Here is a 16,751-nt window from a genome sequence, read left to right as displayed (position 1 = left end):
GTGTAAAATTAGAAAAGTGATAATATATAAATAATTCCTGTAATTTGTAGTATATAGTCCCTAGAATAATTTTGTTAGTGTTTTTGTCGTGTTTCATATTAACGTGTATCCTGTAATAGATATATGTGATAAGAAATTTTTGTATAAATAAAGTAATTAATTATCAGGTATTAATTTCCTTATTTATACATAAATTTCTTATCACATATATCTATTACAGGTTGTAGTAATAATTTTATAATATTAATTTATGTGGGTATGTTGCACGGTTTGTGTTGCTTTAGTATATAGAATTACCTCATTAAATAAAATCAGTTCGAGAATGATCTGACGTTTTACTACATGGTGACAGCGGTGTTCTTACGAAAAATAACATTATTATACTCTAAAAGTACTGATATTTTATACTTTAAAGCGTAATTTTGTAAAAAATAAGTTCAGTAAGTGAAGTGTTATAATAATCATGGAACACGCACGACCACCATCGGAATTAGTACTTGAAGGTGGTCCGGCTGCAAGATCCGACGCGTGGCGAAAATGGTCTAAACAATTTATGGTGTTTATGAAGGCCTCTGGAGTTTATAAAGAGAGTACGGATGTCAAATCAAGTTTACTGGTGAATTTGATTGGATCCGACGGGTACGACATATACACAACATTTAAATACGATAAAAATGAAAATCAGGAGGACTTTGATATTCTCATAAATAAATTTAACGAACATTTTGGTATGAAAAAGAACACCACTATGGCTAGATTCAAATTTTTCACGAGAAACCAAGAGAGAGGTGAAACTATAGATGAGTATGTGACCGCTCTGAAGCTTCTTACGCAGTCGTGTGAATTCGAACATCTGGAGGAAGGTCTCATACGTGACCGAATCGTGTGTGGTGTGACCGACAGCAAGCTGCGTGACCGTCTACTTAGAGAAGACGATCTCGACCTGGGACGTGCCGTGAAAATCTGTCAAGCTAGTGAGATGACCGCGGAGGAACAACGTCAGATAGAAAACGCCAAGTGTGGGACCGAAGCGGGCACATCGTCGGCTGTGGACGTAGTATATGGAGCACGAACGGAGCAACAATGGGGAGCCAGCAGGTACCCGCGCGGCGGCCGCCAGGCGAGGCGAGGCCGCGGGCGGCTGGGCGCGCCTGTTGCGGACGGCGCGGCGGCGGCGGCTCGCGGGTGTGCGGCCTGTGGCTCGGCGCGCTGTCAAGGAGGTTCACAGTGCTCCGCCAAAAGTGTTAAGTGTTTTTCGTGTCATGAAATAGGCCATTTCAAACGGATGTGTCCGGGTAAGCGTTATAAAAATAAAATATATCATATAAAAGAAAGTGCTAGTGATAGTGACGAGGAACTATATTACGTTTCTACACTGGACGGAAATTCTGGCAATAAGAACTGTAAGTGGTACGAAACCTTGTCATTAGTTAGTAATAATAGTAAACAAGTATTCAAATTAGACACAGGGTCGGATTTAAACGTCATGTCAATTAAAACTTTTTTAAATTTGGGTTTGAATACTTCATGTCTGTCTCCTGACAAAACTAAAGCACAGTCTTTTTGTGGTAATTATATTCCTATCATCGGGTCTTGCTATATCGACTGGATTTATAAAAATCGTAAATACAATCTTTATTTTATAATCTCTGATCAAAATTGTCAGAGTGTATTGGGCAAAAATGCTTGTGATGAATTAGGTTTAGTAAGACGAATATTTGCCATAAATATAGACGATTATGATGATCTTTTTCAAGGTGTAGGGAAGTTACCAGGTAAGTACAGTATTATCACAGAAATAGGAGCACAACCAGTAGTGTGTCCAGTGAGAAAAATACCTTTAGGTGTCAAGGATAAATTATTTTTAGAATTAGAACGAATGGAGAATCTGGGGGTGATTAGAAAGGTAGCACATCCGACACCGTGGGTGAATGCTATAGTTGTAGTGGCGAAAAAAGATGGCAGCATTCGCTTGTGCCTAGATCCTCGATCACTAAACCGCGTAGTACACCGCGCGCATTATCCCCTTCCGACTGTTACAGAGATAGCTGCGAAATTGAAAGGAGCACGATTTTTTAGTAAACTGGATGCTCGTTCTGGTTTCTGGATGGTTCAGCTAGATAACCGAAGCGCAGACCTATGTACGTTTGGAACGCCTTTTGGCAGATACCAATTTTTGCGTTTACCATATGGTATCAACTGCGCTTCGGAAGTGTTTCATGCAAAGGTACGGGAGCTCTTAGAGGACCTCGTAGGCGTGGACTCATTCGTAGATGACATTATAGTCTGGGGATCTGATAAGACACAGCATGATGAACAGTTAAAAATGTTACTAGATAGGGCACGTCAAGTTGGTATAAAATTTAACAGAGCTAAATGTGAATTCTGTGTACCACAAGTTACTTACTTAGGACACAAGTTTAATTCAGAAGGTATGCATGTAGACAATAATAAGTTAAAAGCAATTAAGGACATGCCTAAGCCACAGGATCGGAAGTCATTAGAACGTTTTCTTGGAATGATAAATTATCTTTCAAAATTTATACCTAATTATTCTCAGGTAGCCTCCCCGTTACGTCAATTATTAAAAAAAGACACAGTATGGCAGTGGGACTCCATACACGACGCGGCTGTACAGCGATTAAAAGAATTAGTGTGCGGTGCGCCTGTGCTAGCTTTATACTCGTTGACAGAACCGGTCGTGTTATCAGTGGACGCAAGTTCGTGCGCGCTCGGCGCAGTGTTGCTTCAGGGAGGCCGTCCGGTCGAGTTCGCCTCCTCAACGCTCACCGAAACACAGAGTCGCTATGCACAGATAGAAAAAGAGTTGTTGGCGATAGTATATGCTTTAGAACGGTTTCACCAATATATTTTTGGCAGAAAAAATGTAGTAGTCGAAACAGATCACAAACCTTTAGAAGCCTTATTTAATAAATCTTTGAATTCTGTTCCGGCTCGGTTACAACGGATGATGCTTCGCGCACAAGCATATAATTTTAAAGTCATTTATAAACCGGGCAAATATATGCATATCGCCGATGCATTGTCGCGAGCACCGTTAAGCGAATTAATGAAAGATCATATATCAGACGAAATAACAGAACAGACTTGTTTTTTAATACAAAATATTCGATTCAGTGACAGTAAAATAAGAGCTGTGCGCGATGCTACTGAGAAAGATGATGAATGTAAGTCAATAATACGATACATAATGAGGGGATGGCCGAGTAATAAATTTGATGTAGACGAACTAGTTCGTAGTCAGTGGTCATATAACGAAAGTTTCGAATATATAGACGGTATAATTTTTAAAGACAACCTGGTGTATATACCGCGTAGTTTGCGCGCGGAAATGATTCAGCGGGTGCACGACGGTCACATGGGAATCGACCGGTGCAAGCGGCACGCGCGCGACGTGATGTTTTGGCCGGGCATGTCTCGCGACGTGGAGCGCGCCGTGCGCCGGTGCGCGGCGTGCGTCGAGCGCGCCCACCGCCCGCCGCGGGAGCCGCTCGTGCCGCACAACATACCGGACCTGCCCTGGGCCAAAGTCGGCTCAGACTTATTCCAATGCGGTAAAAAATATTTTCTTTTACTCGTCGATTATTTTTCAAACTTCATAGAAGTAAGTCCGCTGACTAGTATCAATAGTAAAGCTGTAATTCTCGCAATGAAAGATCACTTCTCTAGGCACGGGATACCGCAGGAACTCGTAACTGATAACGGTCCGGCGTATGCTTCAAAAGAATTCAAAATGTTTAGTGAAAGTTGGGATTTCGACCACACTACTACTTCACCTAATTATCCTCAATCGAACGGTCGTAGTGAACGTAGTGTACAGATTATTAAAAATATTCTCATTAAATCCATGAAGTCGGGTACAGATTTTTATTTGGGTCTTCTTAATTTTAGAGCGACTCCACGAGATGGTATAGACGCTCCATCACAATTATTAATGGGACGAAGGCTAAATACCAGGTTACCGTCGCACATTTGTAAGTTGTATCCGTTTCGTGATAATACGAATCAATATAAAACTATTATAAGTAAGCAGAATAATAATAAACAATACTACGACAAACATGCACGCGATTTACCCGAATTACGGCCGGGGAATCTGTTATAATGATAGATGGATACGGAAACGACCGAAAAAGGGCACGAGTGGATGCACGATCATCACAACCGCGATCGTATTTTGTTAGTGATGACTCGGGTAGGCGTTACAGGCGAAATAGGCGACACCTGATACAGGTTGCAAAAACTGAAATGGGCAAAAGTGATAATCTAGAAGGAGACGAGGAAAGATGGTCAAGTGCGGAGAGTGAGGGTGACGAATGTTATTCATATCAAAAGGTAGATAAAAATACAGCAAATACAGAACAAGATCTTGTAAAAAACCATTTGTCTAATTGTAAAAACCAGAAGCGTACCCCCAGACAGGCGGCAGCCGTAGCTAAGCATGAAATAAAAAAAATGTATAATTAAGTAGTAAGTATTGGAATTAAAATTTTAATACATATACAATAAATTACGATGATTCAGTGTTGCTTAAAATTATAAGATTATTTAAAAGTGTTATTCTAAAAGTTCAATGATATAAAAAATGAATTGCTTAGTTGTATTGTAAGTATACATATATCACCTGTATGTAAGTGTTATAGATAATATTTATTACGATATTAGAATCTTGAAAGTGGCATGTTGAATATATATATGTATAAAATAATATTAATAACCTATTTCAGATTTAGAAATAGTGCTTATTCATGAATATATTACGTTATTACTTTAAGGGATACATGTAGTAATAATTTTATAATATTAATTTATGTGGGTATGTTGCACGGTTTGTGTTGCTTTAGTATATAGAATTACCTCATTAAATAAAATCAGTTCGAGAATGATCTGACGTTTTACTACACAGGTTACCATAAAAAAATACAAGAAAAGCAGCACATACCATCATACCCACCAACACACCAACTATATATTTGGCCTGCAAATAGAATACTCCATTGCTATGTGCCAGCCTACCAATCTTTCAATCAATAAATACTTTAAATACCAAATAGGATGTATATAATAATTATGTACAAGCACTTTATGTAATCTGTCACTTAGATCCCGAATACATTGATGACATTTTGATGGGGGCTACGCATTACTTACATTTATTACTTCGCAGCGGGTATTTCAAACTCGTTTATTACACAGATACTTAAGGCAACTAGATGTGACCAACATTATTATCTGTACAAATAAATAAAATTGTAGTGTGTTTTGTAATTTCAAATTAAGAGCATTTCGCTAAGTGCATATGAAAGTATATACAGCACTTACGTCAATAATAAAAAAAATCTGTCTGTCTGTTTGTTCTTGTTAATCTCTGAAACGGCTGGACCGATTTTGACGATACTTTTACACGTAGATAGTTAATATTATAAGGAGTAACTTAGTCTACTTTCATTGTAGCAATATCTACTATTTATTTTAATTTAAAAAAAGGTATTTTCCACGCTGTCGAAGTAACAGCTAGTAATTACTAAAAATTGTAATATACAATCACCATTGTTATCACTTGACATATCTGCATCTAGCCTGACAGTGCACAATTTTAACTTTTGTTATGAGGTATATAACTTTCCCATTGTCATAGATAATGTAATAAACACTAAAGAAACTTATTCTAAATTTAGTATTCACGTATTGTAATTTAAATATTGTAATGGGTGAAAACTGTGATTGGTACAGTTTATGCTTTAAATAATATAGTGGAGTAACTTGAAACAGTCATGCTCGCTATAAAGTTCAAACTTGTGGCGGCGTGGTGGGCCGGGTCGATGTGCTCCCTCTAATATGGTTGAGTGCAATGATGGCTGGCTCATCCGTCATACTCGTGAACGGGTGCTGCTTGTGGGGACTGGTCTATTCAGGTTGCGAACACTGATTAGATTTTTTTATTTTTTTTATATAGCATATGCTGATGGTCACTCTATTCTCCCAAATTTGAATTTAAATGAAATAGTATTATAGTAAATATGTACAACATTAAAAAAAAATACGAGCTGAGTTTCTTGTCAGTTCTTCTCATCTCGAAATCATTCCGAACTGACGGTATATTTGACATATCATAAGAGTCTGTAATAGACCTACATGAATAAAGATATTTAGAATTTTTTCTTAATTTGAAATTTGAGTGGAAGAGCGTACTGCCATCTCTCGGATTAATTTGGTTTGCTGTCCGTCCACTACCTGAGAATTAATCAGATATACACAACTTCCTTTTCCCCGAGATTTGAACTTCGAACTTTAGGGATTTCCAGTAATGGGGACCTGGGAATCTTGTCAAAAAGTCCTAGAATGCTGTATGGAATCTATCGTAATTTATTCCTGATGAATTCTCAACGTTGGCCCACTGATCTAATTTCATGCTCTTAGTTATCCTAAACTTGCCATGTTTTTCTATTGATTTATTATTTCATTGCAGTATGGCAAATATTGTTTAAGCCTTGCAATAACTGACTTTGAGCAATATTTTTTTATATTGCCATGTCTTTTACAGGTCATGGTTGTTTTTTTAAGTTGTTACTTTTTGGTATACTTTTTACCTCATCCAGCAACTTTAAGTCCCAACTTTCAAACTAAATATAAACAGGCAAAAAAGTCACGCGTCCATTGCGCCTCCGATCGTTCCGATAATTTTTCAACACACCATCTACTTATTACGATCATAGGCAGAGCATTAACTAACGCATAGTATTTTCAATCTCACCGTCAAACCAACATTCAAAAACCGACTATAACGTCTTCAGTTCAAAGTTCATATTCTTGAGACGGTATCGTGAAAGTGAATTACATTTGGTCGTTTAATTTTGATATGAATGATCGTTGTGAATAAAGTGCATTTTACTTTGTATAATGGTAGTATTTCAGTTAGACATCGGTCAAAGAATCGTGACCAGCCCGTCCCCGGCACCTGACGTCCACTTGTATTTAATGTAACCTCGCTGCGCCATACAAAAACATCGTCTCAACGTTTGAGACCGTTTTAAATAGGTAGTTGAAGCGCGTACTAACTACGACAGTTAGTACGCGCTTCAAAAAAAAAACCTGGGAAATATTCACAATTATTTTTGATTAATCTCTTTACATCTTATTTTCACGCAGTCTAAATCACTTGAGAATAATGATTCCTCGTGAAACTGTTTCACTAACCAAAATTGCCAAAAAGAACTGCATCACTAATTTAGAATTCGGGGGAGCGCAGACAGCCTCCTAACCACTATTGCAAATATGTCAGATTGTCCACTCCATAGGCACTGGATGTCATTGCACTACTGCGGACCCAGTGCATCTGAACATATAATTACTATTAGCATGGTTTGTAAGTTGTTTACTAACATAATATGGATACAGTCTGAAATAAATAAATAAAAATAATTCATTTGATTGTCAATATGCTAGAAGCAATTGTTACAATCAGATACATCAGTCTTAATAGTCGGGCAGTCTATCTGATGGTAAGTGGCAACCGTTGCTTATATACATAAATAGCATCACATCGTCCACTTGGTACCCTTTTGTGATTCTGGAAGAGTAAAATGCTGTGTTGTAACTTCACTTTCACTACCATATCTCAGTCGAAACACAGATGAAGACTTTATACAAAGCATTCTTCAAGAAATCCCTATGATATAAAAATATGATAAAAAATTATAAAGAAATATTTCCAGTAAAAGCTAAGCCTGCAAGCGAAATGGCTAATCAAAGAGGTCATAAGGCCGGCTCCACACTGCAGACACGACAGCTTTCCTTTTTTTCGTGCACAGTGCACCGAGCTCGTGACCACTCTGACGGCTACTTTTTATCCTCACGCGCCTTCAGATTGCTCCCTTTGTCTACTCTTATTTACGTGCCCGACTCGGCTACATATTCGCAAAGATCGCGTAATCACTGCAGAATAACTATTGTTCAGATGGTGAGTTAGGCAGATAAGTTACTACACTTGATATCTTTCATATTATTAATATTTTATTTTACATAATAGCAGTGCTTATACAAGCTACTATTTTCGGTTACATAAAAGTTTTTTTTAATAGAGTAGCTGAAGGCCAGCTTCTGCTGGATACGACTTTAGTCAAAGGACACTACTAGAGGTTTGAACAACAACTTTTACCACCGTTTGAATTGGACAGGGATCGATGTTATCATAGAAGGTATAAAATCAGTTATAAGACATTTTTAAACTGCTAAAGAAATCGAAAGAGCTTCACGATTCAAGTCAAAGTATTGATTTGTTTTTACTTTCAACTATCACAATAAGGACCTATGGTAAATTAATAAGCAATTAAATTTAGTATTTGTAATTATTACTTATTTTCTTAGTCATTTTTAGATCTTATAAATGTTTATTACGTTACGTATTTAGTCTTCTACCGGCGAAGTGTATGCAGGACTTTACAGAACAGGAATAAAACCTATATCCTTCTCCATCACAAAACTCACGCATAAACCAAATTATTTCAAGATTGGTTATGCGGTGTGAAATGGAAACAAACCTACTTTTGTCATAATTGCGAATGATGATCACTTTCTGTCACCAGTTTAATCTATGGCAATAATAAGGCCTTGTCTCTAGTCCTTCCCGCGGAATGCCATGGGAACGGGTAGCTCGCAATAGTCCCGGCTCGGCTGTTACATGACACGAAATTATTGAGATACAACTGACTATTACCCCATTACTGGTGGACCTGTGTTTACAGGAACCTTGAACGCACGGACAATCTCATAATGTCCCTGCAACTAACGTAGTTTAATTTAACCGCAGCGTTGGAATGCCAGAGCTCTCTATATTTAAAGTCTTGTATTGATTGACAGACAGATCTATTACCACGGTCTAACATACTCGAGCCTAACGTAATACAACGTGTCAAATCCTAGAAACCATCGTCTGACCCGACTTCAAGCTGCTCCTGTCAAAGTAGTACTTCGACAGCAAATACCGTTAGCACAGCAGAGTTTGCTGTACCCATATACCATCAGATGGTTCGTATACTTATTGCCACAACTGTGGTATAAAAAAATAGATGATGCTTATTTATACGTTAAAAAAATTATTTAAGCCATTATTTTCGAAATTTGGATAGACTTCTTCCTAATAAATGTTGGGTTTACTTGAGATTTTCATGATTCACAGAGGCATAACAACGGTAAATAATTAGTGCCTACCTAATTAAAAAATTACCCGTACTTATATGTATATCCGAGTTCCATAAAAAAGGACACTATTATTAGAATCATGCAATTAGTTTAATATTAAAATACTAAATTTTATATGTAACGTCATCTTCATTCGGTTGGCCGCGGGTTCGATCCAAACACGATACAAACATTTGTATTCAAGATCGGGATTGTTTGTATCCATCTGGGTCTTTTCTATGTAGATAATATGTATGTATTTACAAAAATAATGTATATATGTATTTATATCAGTTGTCTACTACCCATAACACAGGCTCTGCTTGGGCTACGACTAGATGGCGCTGTGTGAATTGTGGAGGGTTATTATTTTTATTATAATTTTATCCCACAGCTGGGAGGAGTTGTACCTAAATTTCATGGTATTTTTACACGAAGTTTCTAACTGCTTCCATACAGTTTCACACTTTATCAACCTCAGCCCAATAAACTCCTTAAAATGTGACGTCATTTATTTATATATGGCCGCTTAGGTCACGAATTGAATTTATCTCTTGCAATATATCTCTTGAAGTGTTCCTTTAATACCAATATAATATTAGATGTAAATGGTACGTAATACTCATATAGTTTTCAACTGCTAGTACCAACCGGCACAACACTGCAACAGAATCAGATACGGGTGCGTTGAGGAAGTGCAGGCGAGTTGGAACACTCACAAGGGACAGTGGCACGTGAAAGTGATTAACGCAACACAGAGCGTTGCTTGTGCGTTGTCCTCTACAACGGGCCCTTGTGTTGCTAGAGAGGAGACCGGGTATAAATGAACTATGCTAATTTAGTTTATTTTTTAATAAACCTTTTTAAATTATATTATTTTTAAAATTGGATATTTTAGGACTTCATATTGAAATTCTAATGTTATAGATGCAAAGTTGTGTCTGTCTGGCTGTTCATTACCTTTCCACGATTAAACAGCGAAATGTGTTAATGTCATGAAGATAGATTGTAGACACAGGTTATCTTTTATATAAAAAACGGAATGTCATAGCTGATAATATATGTGTATATTTATAGAAGCAGTAAATAACTGGCTTATCCAATTATAATTATTGCATTTTTAAGGAATTGAGCCGATTTTGGGGAACAAATCTGTTAAGATAAACAAAACTGCGTATTATAGACATTATTAAAATTAATTTCAACTTTTTCTATCGCGCGCAATACTATAAAATTGTATTTATACAAGAAGAAAATATTCTTAATCACTTAATAACATGTAATTTGTATGCACATAATAATTATCAAGCACCGAAAATGCAATTCAGCAATATATTTTAATGAATCCGAAACCTGAGCAGATTGTACCGTCCAACAATTATTTGTGAAACACTACGAATTGTGATATTAAAATTGACTGACGCTAATTATGCCCATCTCCCCCAAAGACAGCGGCGGCAGTGATGTCGCGTGCTATCGAATTTCAACGTTTTCAATGACGCCTTTGTTCCGTCATTACTACAAAATGTAAGAACAAAAAACCATATTGCATTAGCAGCACATCGCGATGCAATTCCAGCTTCCCGCTAATTACGGCGTCCGTGCACCACTTTACCCTGACCTCCCCTTCACAGAGTACAATAAATAGAGCTGTGTTAAGTGTGGGGTCAGTCGTATTCGGTTGTTGAGTGCCAAATTTTGTGGAACCACGGTAATTGTAAGACAATGCGATACGAGTCATGAATTGACGGTGTAATGCGAAGGTAGTAATGAGGTCACTGTGTGTTCATTATGAGGTTTCGATGTCCATATGTGGAAATATACTTGCACAATTGTAAGCTTCTAACTATGTACAGGGGATGAACGGTTTTCTTAATTTAATCAACATTTATTTGTATAAACAGGATAGTAATGGTCAGTTATTTTCGGGAATAAAAGAAGTTAGTTTAGGACATTTAAGTGTGTTTTCAACCAATTTCAAAAAGGAGAAGGTTCTCAATTCATTTTTATTTTTTATATATAGAAAAGAAATATAACATATGAACTTTTTTCTACGTGAGTCAGTTTTGATAGTTTTTTTTTATTTGAAAACTAGTAGGCGATAATAATTATATTGAAATACACGGAAAGTACATTCCGTGAATTCAGATATAATTTTTATTAAAATCATATAGCTATAAAAACATATAGCTTTGCAGTTATATATGCATACATGATACTTTTTTATTTTTTTGATGGCCTGAATATTAATATATTTATTATATATCCGAATTATAAATTAAAAACAATATTAATGTAATTAGAAAAAAAAAAAAATTAAATTATCTTCCAAAAATTTTTATGTCGATATGTTTTTATACATTGCCGATACATTCCAGTTATTGTACTTTTCAACAACTTAAATAATGTCATACACATTCAAATCCATTGTACTTATCTAATCATCAAGCGTAAACTAAGTAATGTAGGTACTTAAAAGCAATATCAAAATCCCAAATAACAAACCTAATTTGTGAACAGCGAAACAGGAAGCAAGGAATCCAAAAATGTTTGTACAACCACTCGATTCAAGTATCAATTGTAAGCAATATTAACAAGACGAAAAACGCAACGATTTCCCAAACAGTAGAAGGGGAAAAAACTCCAACATAAAAAAATGAGCTACTCAAACTATGCGTGAAATATGGGGAAAAAAACTACGCAAGTGAACAACGGATTCTATTGAATGCGTCATAAAAATATGATTGACATGTTGCTTAATATGACATCTTTTGGAGCGGTGATATTTTTTTGTCGCCTGTTCATACAGGGGACCAAAATCCCTCTCAACAAGACCTTAAAAACATATTAATAGCTATAGAAATCTACACTCTGTCTCCCACTATTAAAACTCAATTCTTTATGGCATAAAACTATTAAAAATCCAAATATTTTGCAAAAGCATTAGAAAGGAGATATTAACTGCTCTGTAATCCAATTACGCATTCTTTGTCGAAGTTAGGATGTGGATTATGTTTCTATAGAACGACCATGTTTGTCCCGATTATATACCTAGCTATAAGGGATATCTATTCAGTTTTGTCCCTTTGTCCGTTATTATGTACCATCCTGCCTACATAACTATTGATGCAATGACATGGTTGAAGTATACCGCTTTTGATGTTTTTTATGAGTACCATTATCTCTACCTACGGATATAGTACCTTCATATTTTGACTAATTATTTGTGACCTTACAAACTATGGTTATTTATGAAACAATATCTGATACTATGTGAATTTGTCTAATACCTTTTGTTTATTGTCACTCAGTCCTAACAAAAATCTAATAGTTAAAAAAATGTCTTTTACCTTCGAACTATAATATAATTGTAACTGGCCGATGTCTGTACAAATATTACTATATATTATTAATATTGAGAAAAAAAGTAATATATACTATAAACCTTCATATCAGGAATAGAAGCTAATATAACAGCTTTTAAAATATTCATCTCTATGTCTCTGTGTTTGTACACGCATAACATAAAAACTACTACAAAGAATTATATGCAATTTTTACCAACGAAAACAACGAGCTTAAAATTAATATGGGTTCCATTTCACCACAGAAAAATATTTTATTCCTGCAAAGCAAGTGCCGGTCATTAGTTTACCAAAATTCTGTTTAAAAATATTAGGGTGGTCCTTCGAGCCGGATATGAACGATCTATGGATTATCATATTTATTTGTTTTATATTAGCAACCTATCCCGGCTTCGCACGGATGCATTACAAATCTTTTAATTTCTCGGCTTGTTCTATAATAGGTATATATATTATAGTAAAGTATAGAATCTATACTATAATACGCATGTATTATATAATATATATAAATCTTTCTCTTGAAACATTCTATCTAGTGCTGATTGCATTAAAATCTGTTGCTTTATTTAAAATATATACGCGAATGGACAGCTATGGCGACTTTGTTTTATACTATGTATAGATTAAAATCTTATGAATAAAGTAGATTTCTGTTACCTATGTCTATTATAGTATATTAATATACCTATCACTGTTGATTTATTTGTATGGAATTCTGTATGTAAATTCGTCATTTTTGAAGCTAGAACGATGAAACTTTTTTATTTTGCTTTTATTGGGTTAGATTACCAAATATTTTTCATTATTTGGCCAAGGTCACTATTTTACGCAGACGACGTCGCGGTTACAGCTAGTGTTTTATATTAATATATCAATTAAACATGTATAAACAGCAAAGTCATGTTAATTACTTGATCATATCTCATTATATTCCTAGAAATCACCTCGTGTCGCGTCGATAAACGACCGGAATACGTCAATTTGACAAGGCGGTCTCATTGTCTCTGGGTCGACAATTGGCAGTATTGGGGCAGTGCAGTAGAGGTTATCATGATATGTCGCATCGCAGAGACATTTGCGAACTGTTCACTAATTAGAGATCTTATTATCTAATAATGTCATCAAGTATACATAATAATAACCCAGAACAATTCGCACAGCGCCATTTAGTACGAAACTAAGTAGAGCTTGTACTATGGATACACTATTATTTGACAGAAATATATATAACTACATATTATAACTTAAACAATAACATATTATAAACAAAACCAATACATATAATGACAGTCACGAATACAAATGTTTGAATCGTAGGAGAATCAAAACTGCTACCATCGGATGTAAGGCGGTATGCTGAACTGCTATACTATCGAAGCTATTATACGTAACGAATATACATATCCTCACGGTTGGAATTATGAACAAGGTAGACAGAAGGTTACTTTGCTAAATAAAAGTTAGTTAATATTTGTCCACGTTATAGTGAATGCAATAGGTACTAAACTTAATTGTTCATTTTAAAATTATATCTTTTCAATCATCATTTATTTATACAATCGAGGTATTAAAATCAAATATTATTTCACGATAAGAGGGCGTCGAGATAATTTTTTGCGCGTATCGCCGTAGGGATAATTATACGTTAACACCCTGTATTATATAAAATTAAGTACAGGAATAACAAATAAAATTTAAATTAATAACAACACAGGATCTGAAAGCGTCGTAGAACTGGTTCTGTAACGAGCTTTAATTAATGTTGATGTAGATGTATACAAATATAATCTGTTCTCTTTTATAAGAGAGGAAGAGACTCTTCTTATAGTATAATAATGATAGCTACAAAGAGCTTTATATGGTCCTCATAAAAGCCGAATATGTCCCTCTGCAACGTAAGATTATTCTCTTTTACTCTCTTCTTTTTAAGAGGTAGGTACTTAGGTACTACTCTTTAATATTCGGTAGATGTTCATAACCTCTTATAAAGAAGAGTGAAAGAAAATACTCGTATCTTGCAATGGGATAATGACAGGGACAAGGAGATAAGTGACAAGATTTCTTTAGCTTTATGTAAGTACATGCATAAAACGGAATAACTAAAATAAATGCCTTGATACGAACTCATTATAATTTTATAGATAGATAGATAGAATATACTTTATTTAGGCATAAACAGTATATTAAAGACCACATGTATAATTACAATAATTATATATAGTTACACATACAATTCTAGAATAGCGCATATTTGTTTATTTGTTATTAAAAATTTAAATTATGTATGTTCTATATCAATTTCTATAATATTTTCTTATTATTTATATACCTACGTTACTATAAATAGTAAATAGGACTAAGTATAGGTATACCTAATTTTTTTATTTTTGTTCCTTAGATAGGTATATCTCCCTTGCTAAGTTAGGTTAGCAATCTTAGCAAGAGAGATTAGAGGTAGAATTGAGTCCATTAACAGAAATATAAAAATATATAGGATCCGGTACGCTATACCGAACACGCGTATTACCGTTTTGTTTATAGCCAGTAATATACCTACGGGTATATAGAAATATATACTATGGTATATGATAGTTTAGACACTGTCGAAGAGCTTTACGAAGTCGGCTAAAAAATATGATCACACCACAAAACAGTATTCAAATAATAAAATGTCAATTTCTTAAAAGCATTAACGTAATAATTAGCTAATTGGTCACAGAGTAGTTTACGACTGCGAATGACTAAAACAAAATTGTAATTAGCCATAAATCGGTCGGTTGCGACCGTCGATCGATTCTCGATTCTCCCGCGCGATTATGACTATCGATTATGTTCCGTGTGTGTTTATGTGTAGACGGGGCGTGTGCACATGTGTGCACGTATAGGAACAACAGATTTATTGTTAATGGTGTCCTGAACATAATTAAAATGGTTGATGTTGTGCCCTGCCCGCCGCGGCCGCCGGCCGGCGAGGCGTCCTTCGCTCCACATGTAGATTATCTTCGCAGAGAGGCAATGGACTTATTTATTTATACATTTTATAATACAACAGGCAATCCGTCCCGGTTTCACGCGGATTCATTATAAATGAAATTTTAATTTCTCGACTTGAAATTCTCTTTGAATTTCTTTGAATTTCTCGACTTTTTCTATACTATTACACGCATGTATTATATATATTATCCTTCCTCTTGAATTACTCTATCTATTGCTGAAAACTGCATTAAAATCCGTTTCGATATTTGTGATTTGACTTCACTTAAGCAGATAGACCGATCTGGATAATTTTTATGTGTATATTTCAAAGGGTTCCGGAATAATTTCAAAACACAATTAGACCCGGCAGGTGGCGTTGTTTTTCCGGGTTAGATCATATATCATCTTCATTCACACGTTCTTATAAAACTAAATAGAAGTAAATATTTATTTAAAAGTTAATTCATAGCTAAACGTATAACCCAAAATTATACGTCGCTTCTGTATTATCACATTGCTCTATGATCATGGTGTTATAGATGATGGCGAGCGATAGCCACGTCGCAGCGATGGGATCTCACCTCGTGCGATACCGTGGCGCCATCTGCCGTGGTGGCGGACGAACCAAAGCTATTGTTGTGTGTCCACCTGCCTAGTGTAATGAGATTATTGTTTGGAGTCGAAACTTGCAGCCTTTATTGAAGACTCTTTCAATATGTGCTGTGAGATTAATATTGCGTTGAAGCGCAGATATTTCATATATCTGATGAGTGAAAGGTACCGATGGTTTTTTTTTTAAAATACGCGACAACTGTGACAGTTATATTTAATAGATTATATTACAAAAAAATATGTTCAAATGATACATTTATAAAACATAAAAACAACATAAAAATGTATCAAAGGGTTCAACTACAGCATGTTGTCAATGAAATTTTATTCATTCATACCACCGCATTCATATATGAGAAAGTGCGTCTATCTATATGTTATGTTTTCACGACTAAACGACTGACTGACGGATCATAGTGAAACTAGTTATGAAAATATGTATCTATGAAGATAAACAATATAAATACAATCTATTCATCATCCAATCTACATTCATAGATAGAAAATATAATTATACAATACCAGCGATTTCAGCTGTTATATTAGATAAAATATAGTCCACGATAAAATACCTACAACACAGATGTGTCCTGTTTT

The 16,751-nt window shown here is 35.3% G+C and overlaps 1 protein-coding gene across 1 annotated transcript; it reads left to right on the top strand.

Moving 5' to 3' along the window:
• Positions 1-463: 463 nt before the first annotated feature.
• On the top strand, positions 464-16,198 carry LOC131850024 (uncharacterized protein K02A2.6-like). Its single transcript, XM_059200170.1, has 4 exons — positions 464-3,835; positions 4,255-4,429; positions 15,421-15,557; positions 16,082-16,198. Exons 1-4 carry the CDS (start codon positions 464-466, stop codon positions 16,196-16,198), a joined length of 3,801 nt encoding a protein of 1,266 aa, XP_059056153.1.
• The last annotated feature ends 553 nt before the right edge of the window (positions 16,199-16,751 follow it).

The sequence above is a fragment of the Achroia grisella genome, unplaced genomic scaffold (genome assembly GCF_030625045.1).
Source record: "Achroia grisella isolate CSIRO2021 unplaced genomic scaffold, CSIRO_AGI_Agris_v1 utg676, whole genome shotgun sequence".
Lineage (NCBI taxonomy): Eukaryota > Metazoa > Arthropoda > Insecta > Lepidoptera > Pyralidae > Achroia > Achroia grisella.
Note: the sequence above shows the minus strand (reverse complement) of the source record. Positions and strands in the feature narration are given on the sequence as shown.

Coding starts and splice junctions, on each gene's coding strand:
- LOC131850024 (XM_059200170.1), top strand. CDS start 464: ATGGAACACGCACGACCACCATCGGAATTAGTACTTGAAGGTGGTCCG. Junction 3,836..4,254: donor ACGGTCGTAGTGAACGTAGT/GTACAGATTATT, acceptor CACCTGATACAG/GTTGCAAAAACTGAAATGGG. Junction 15,558..16,081: donor AGGCGTCCTTCGCTCCACAT/GTAGATTATCTT, acceptor ATGGTGTTATAG/ATGATGGCGAGCGATAGCCA.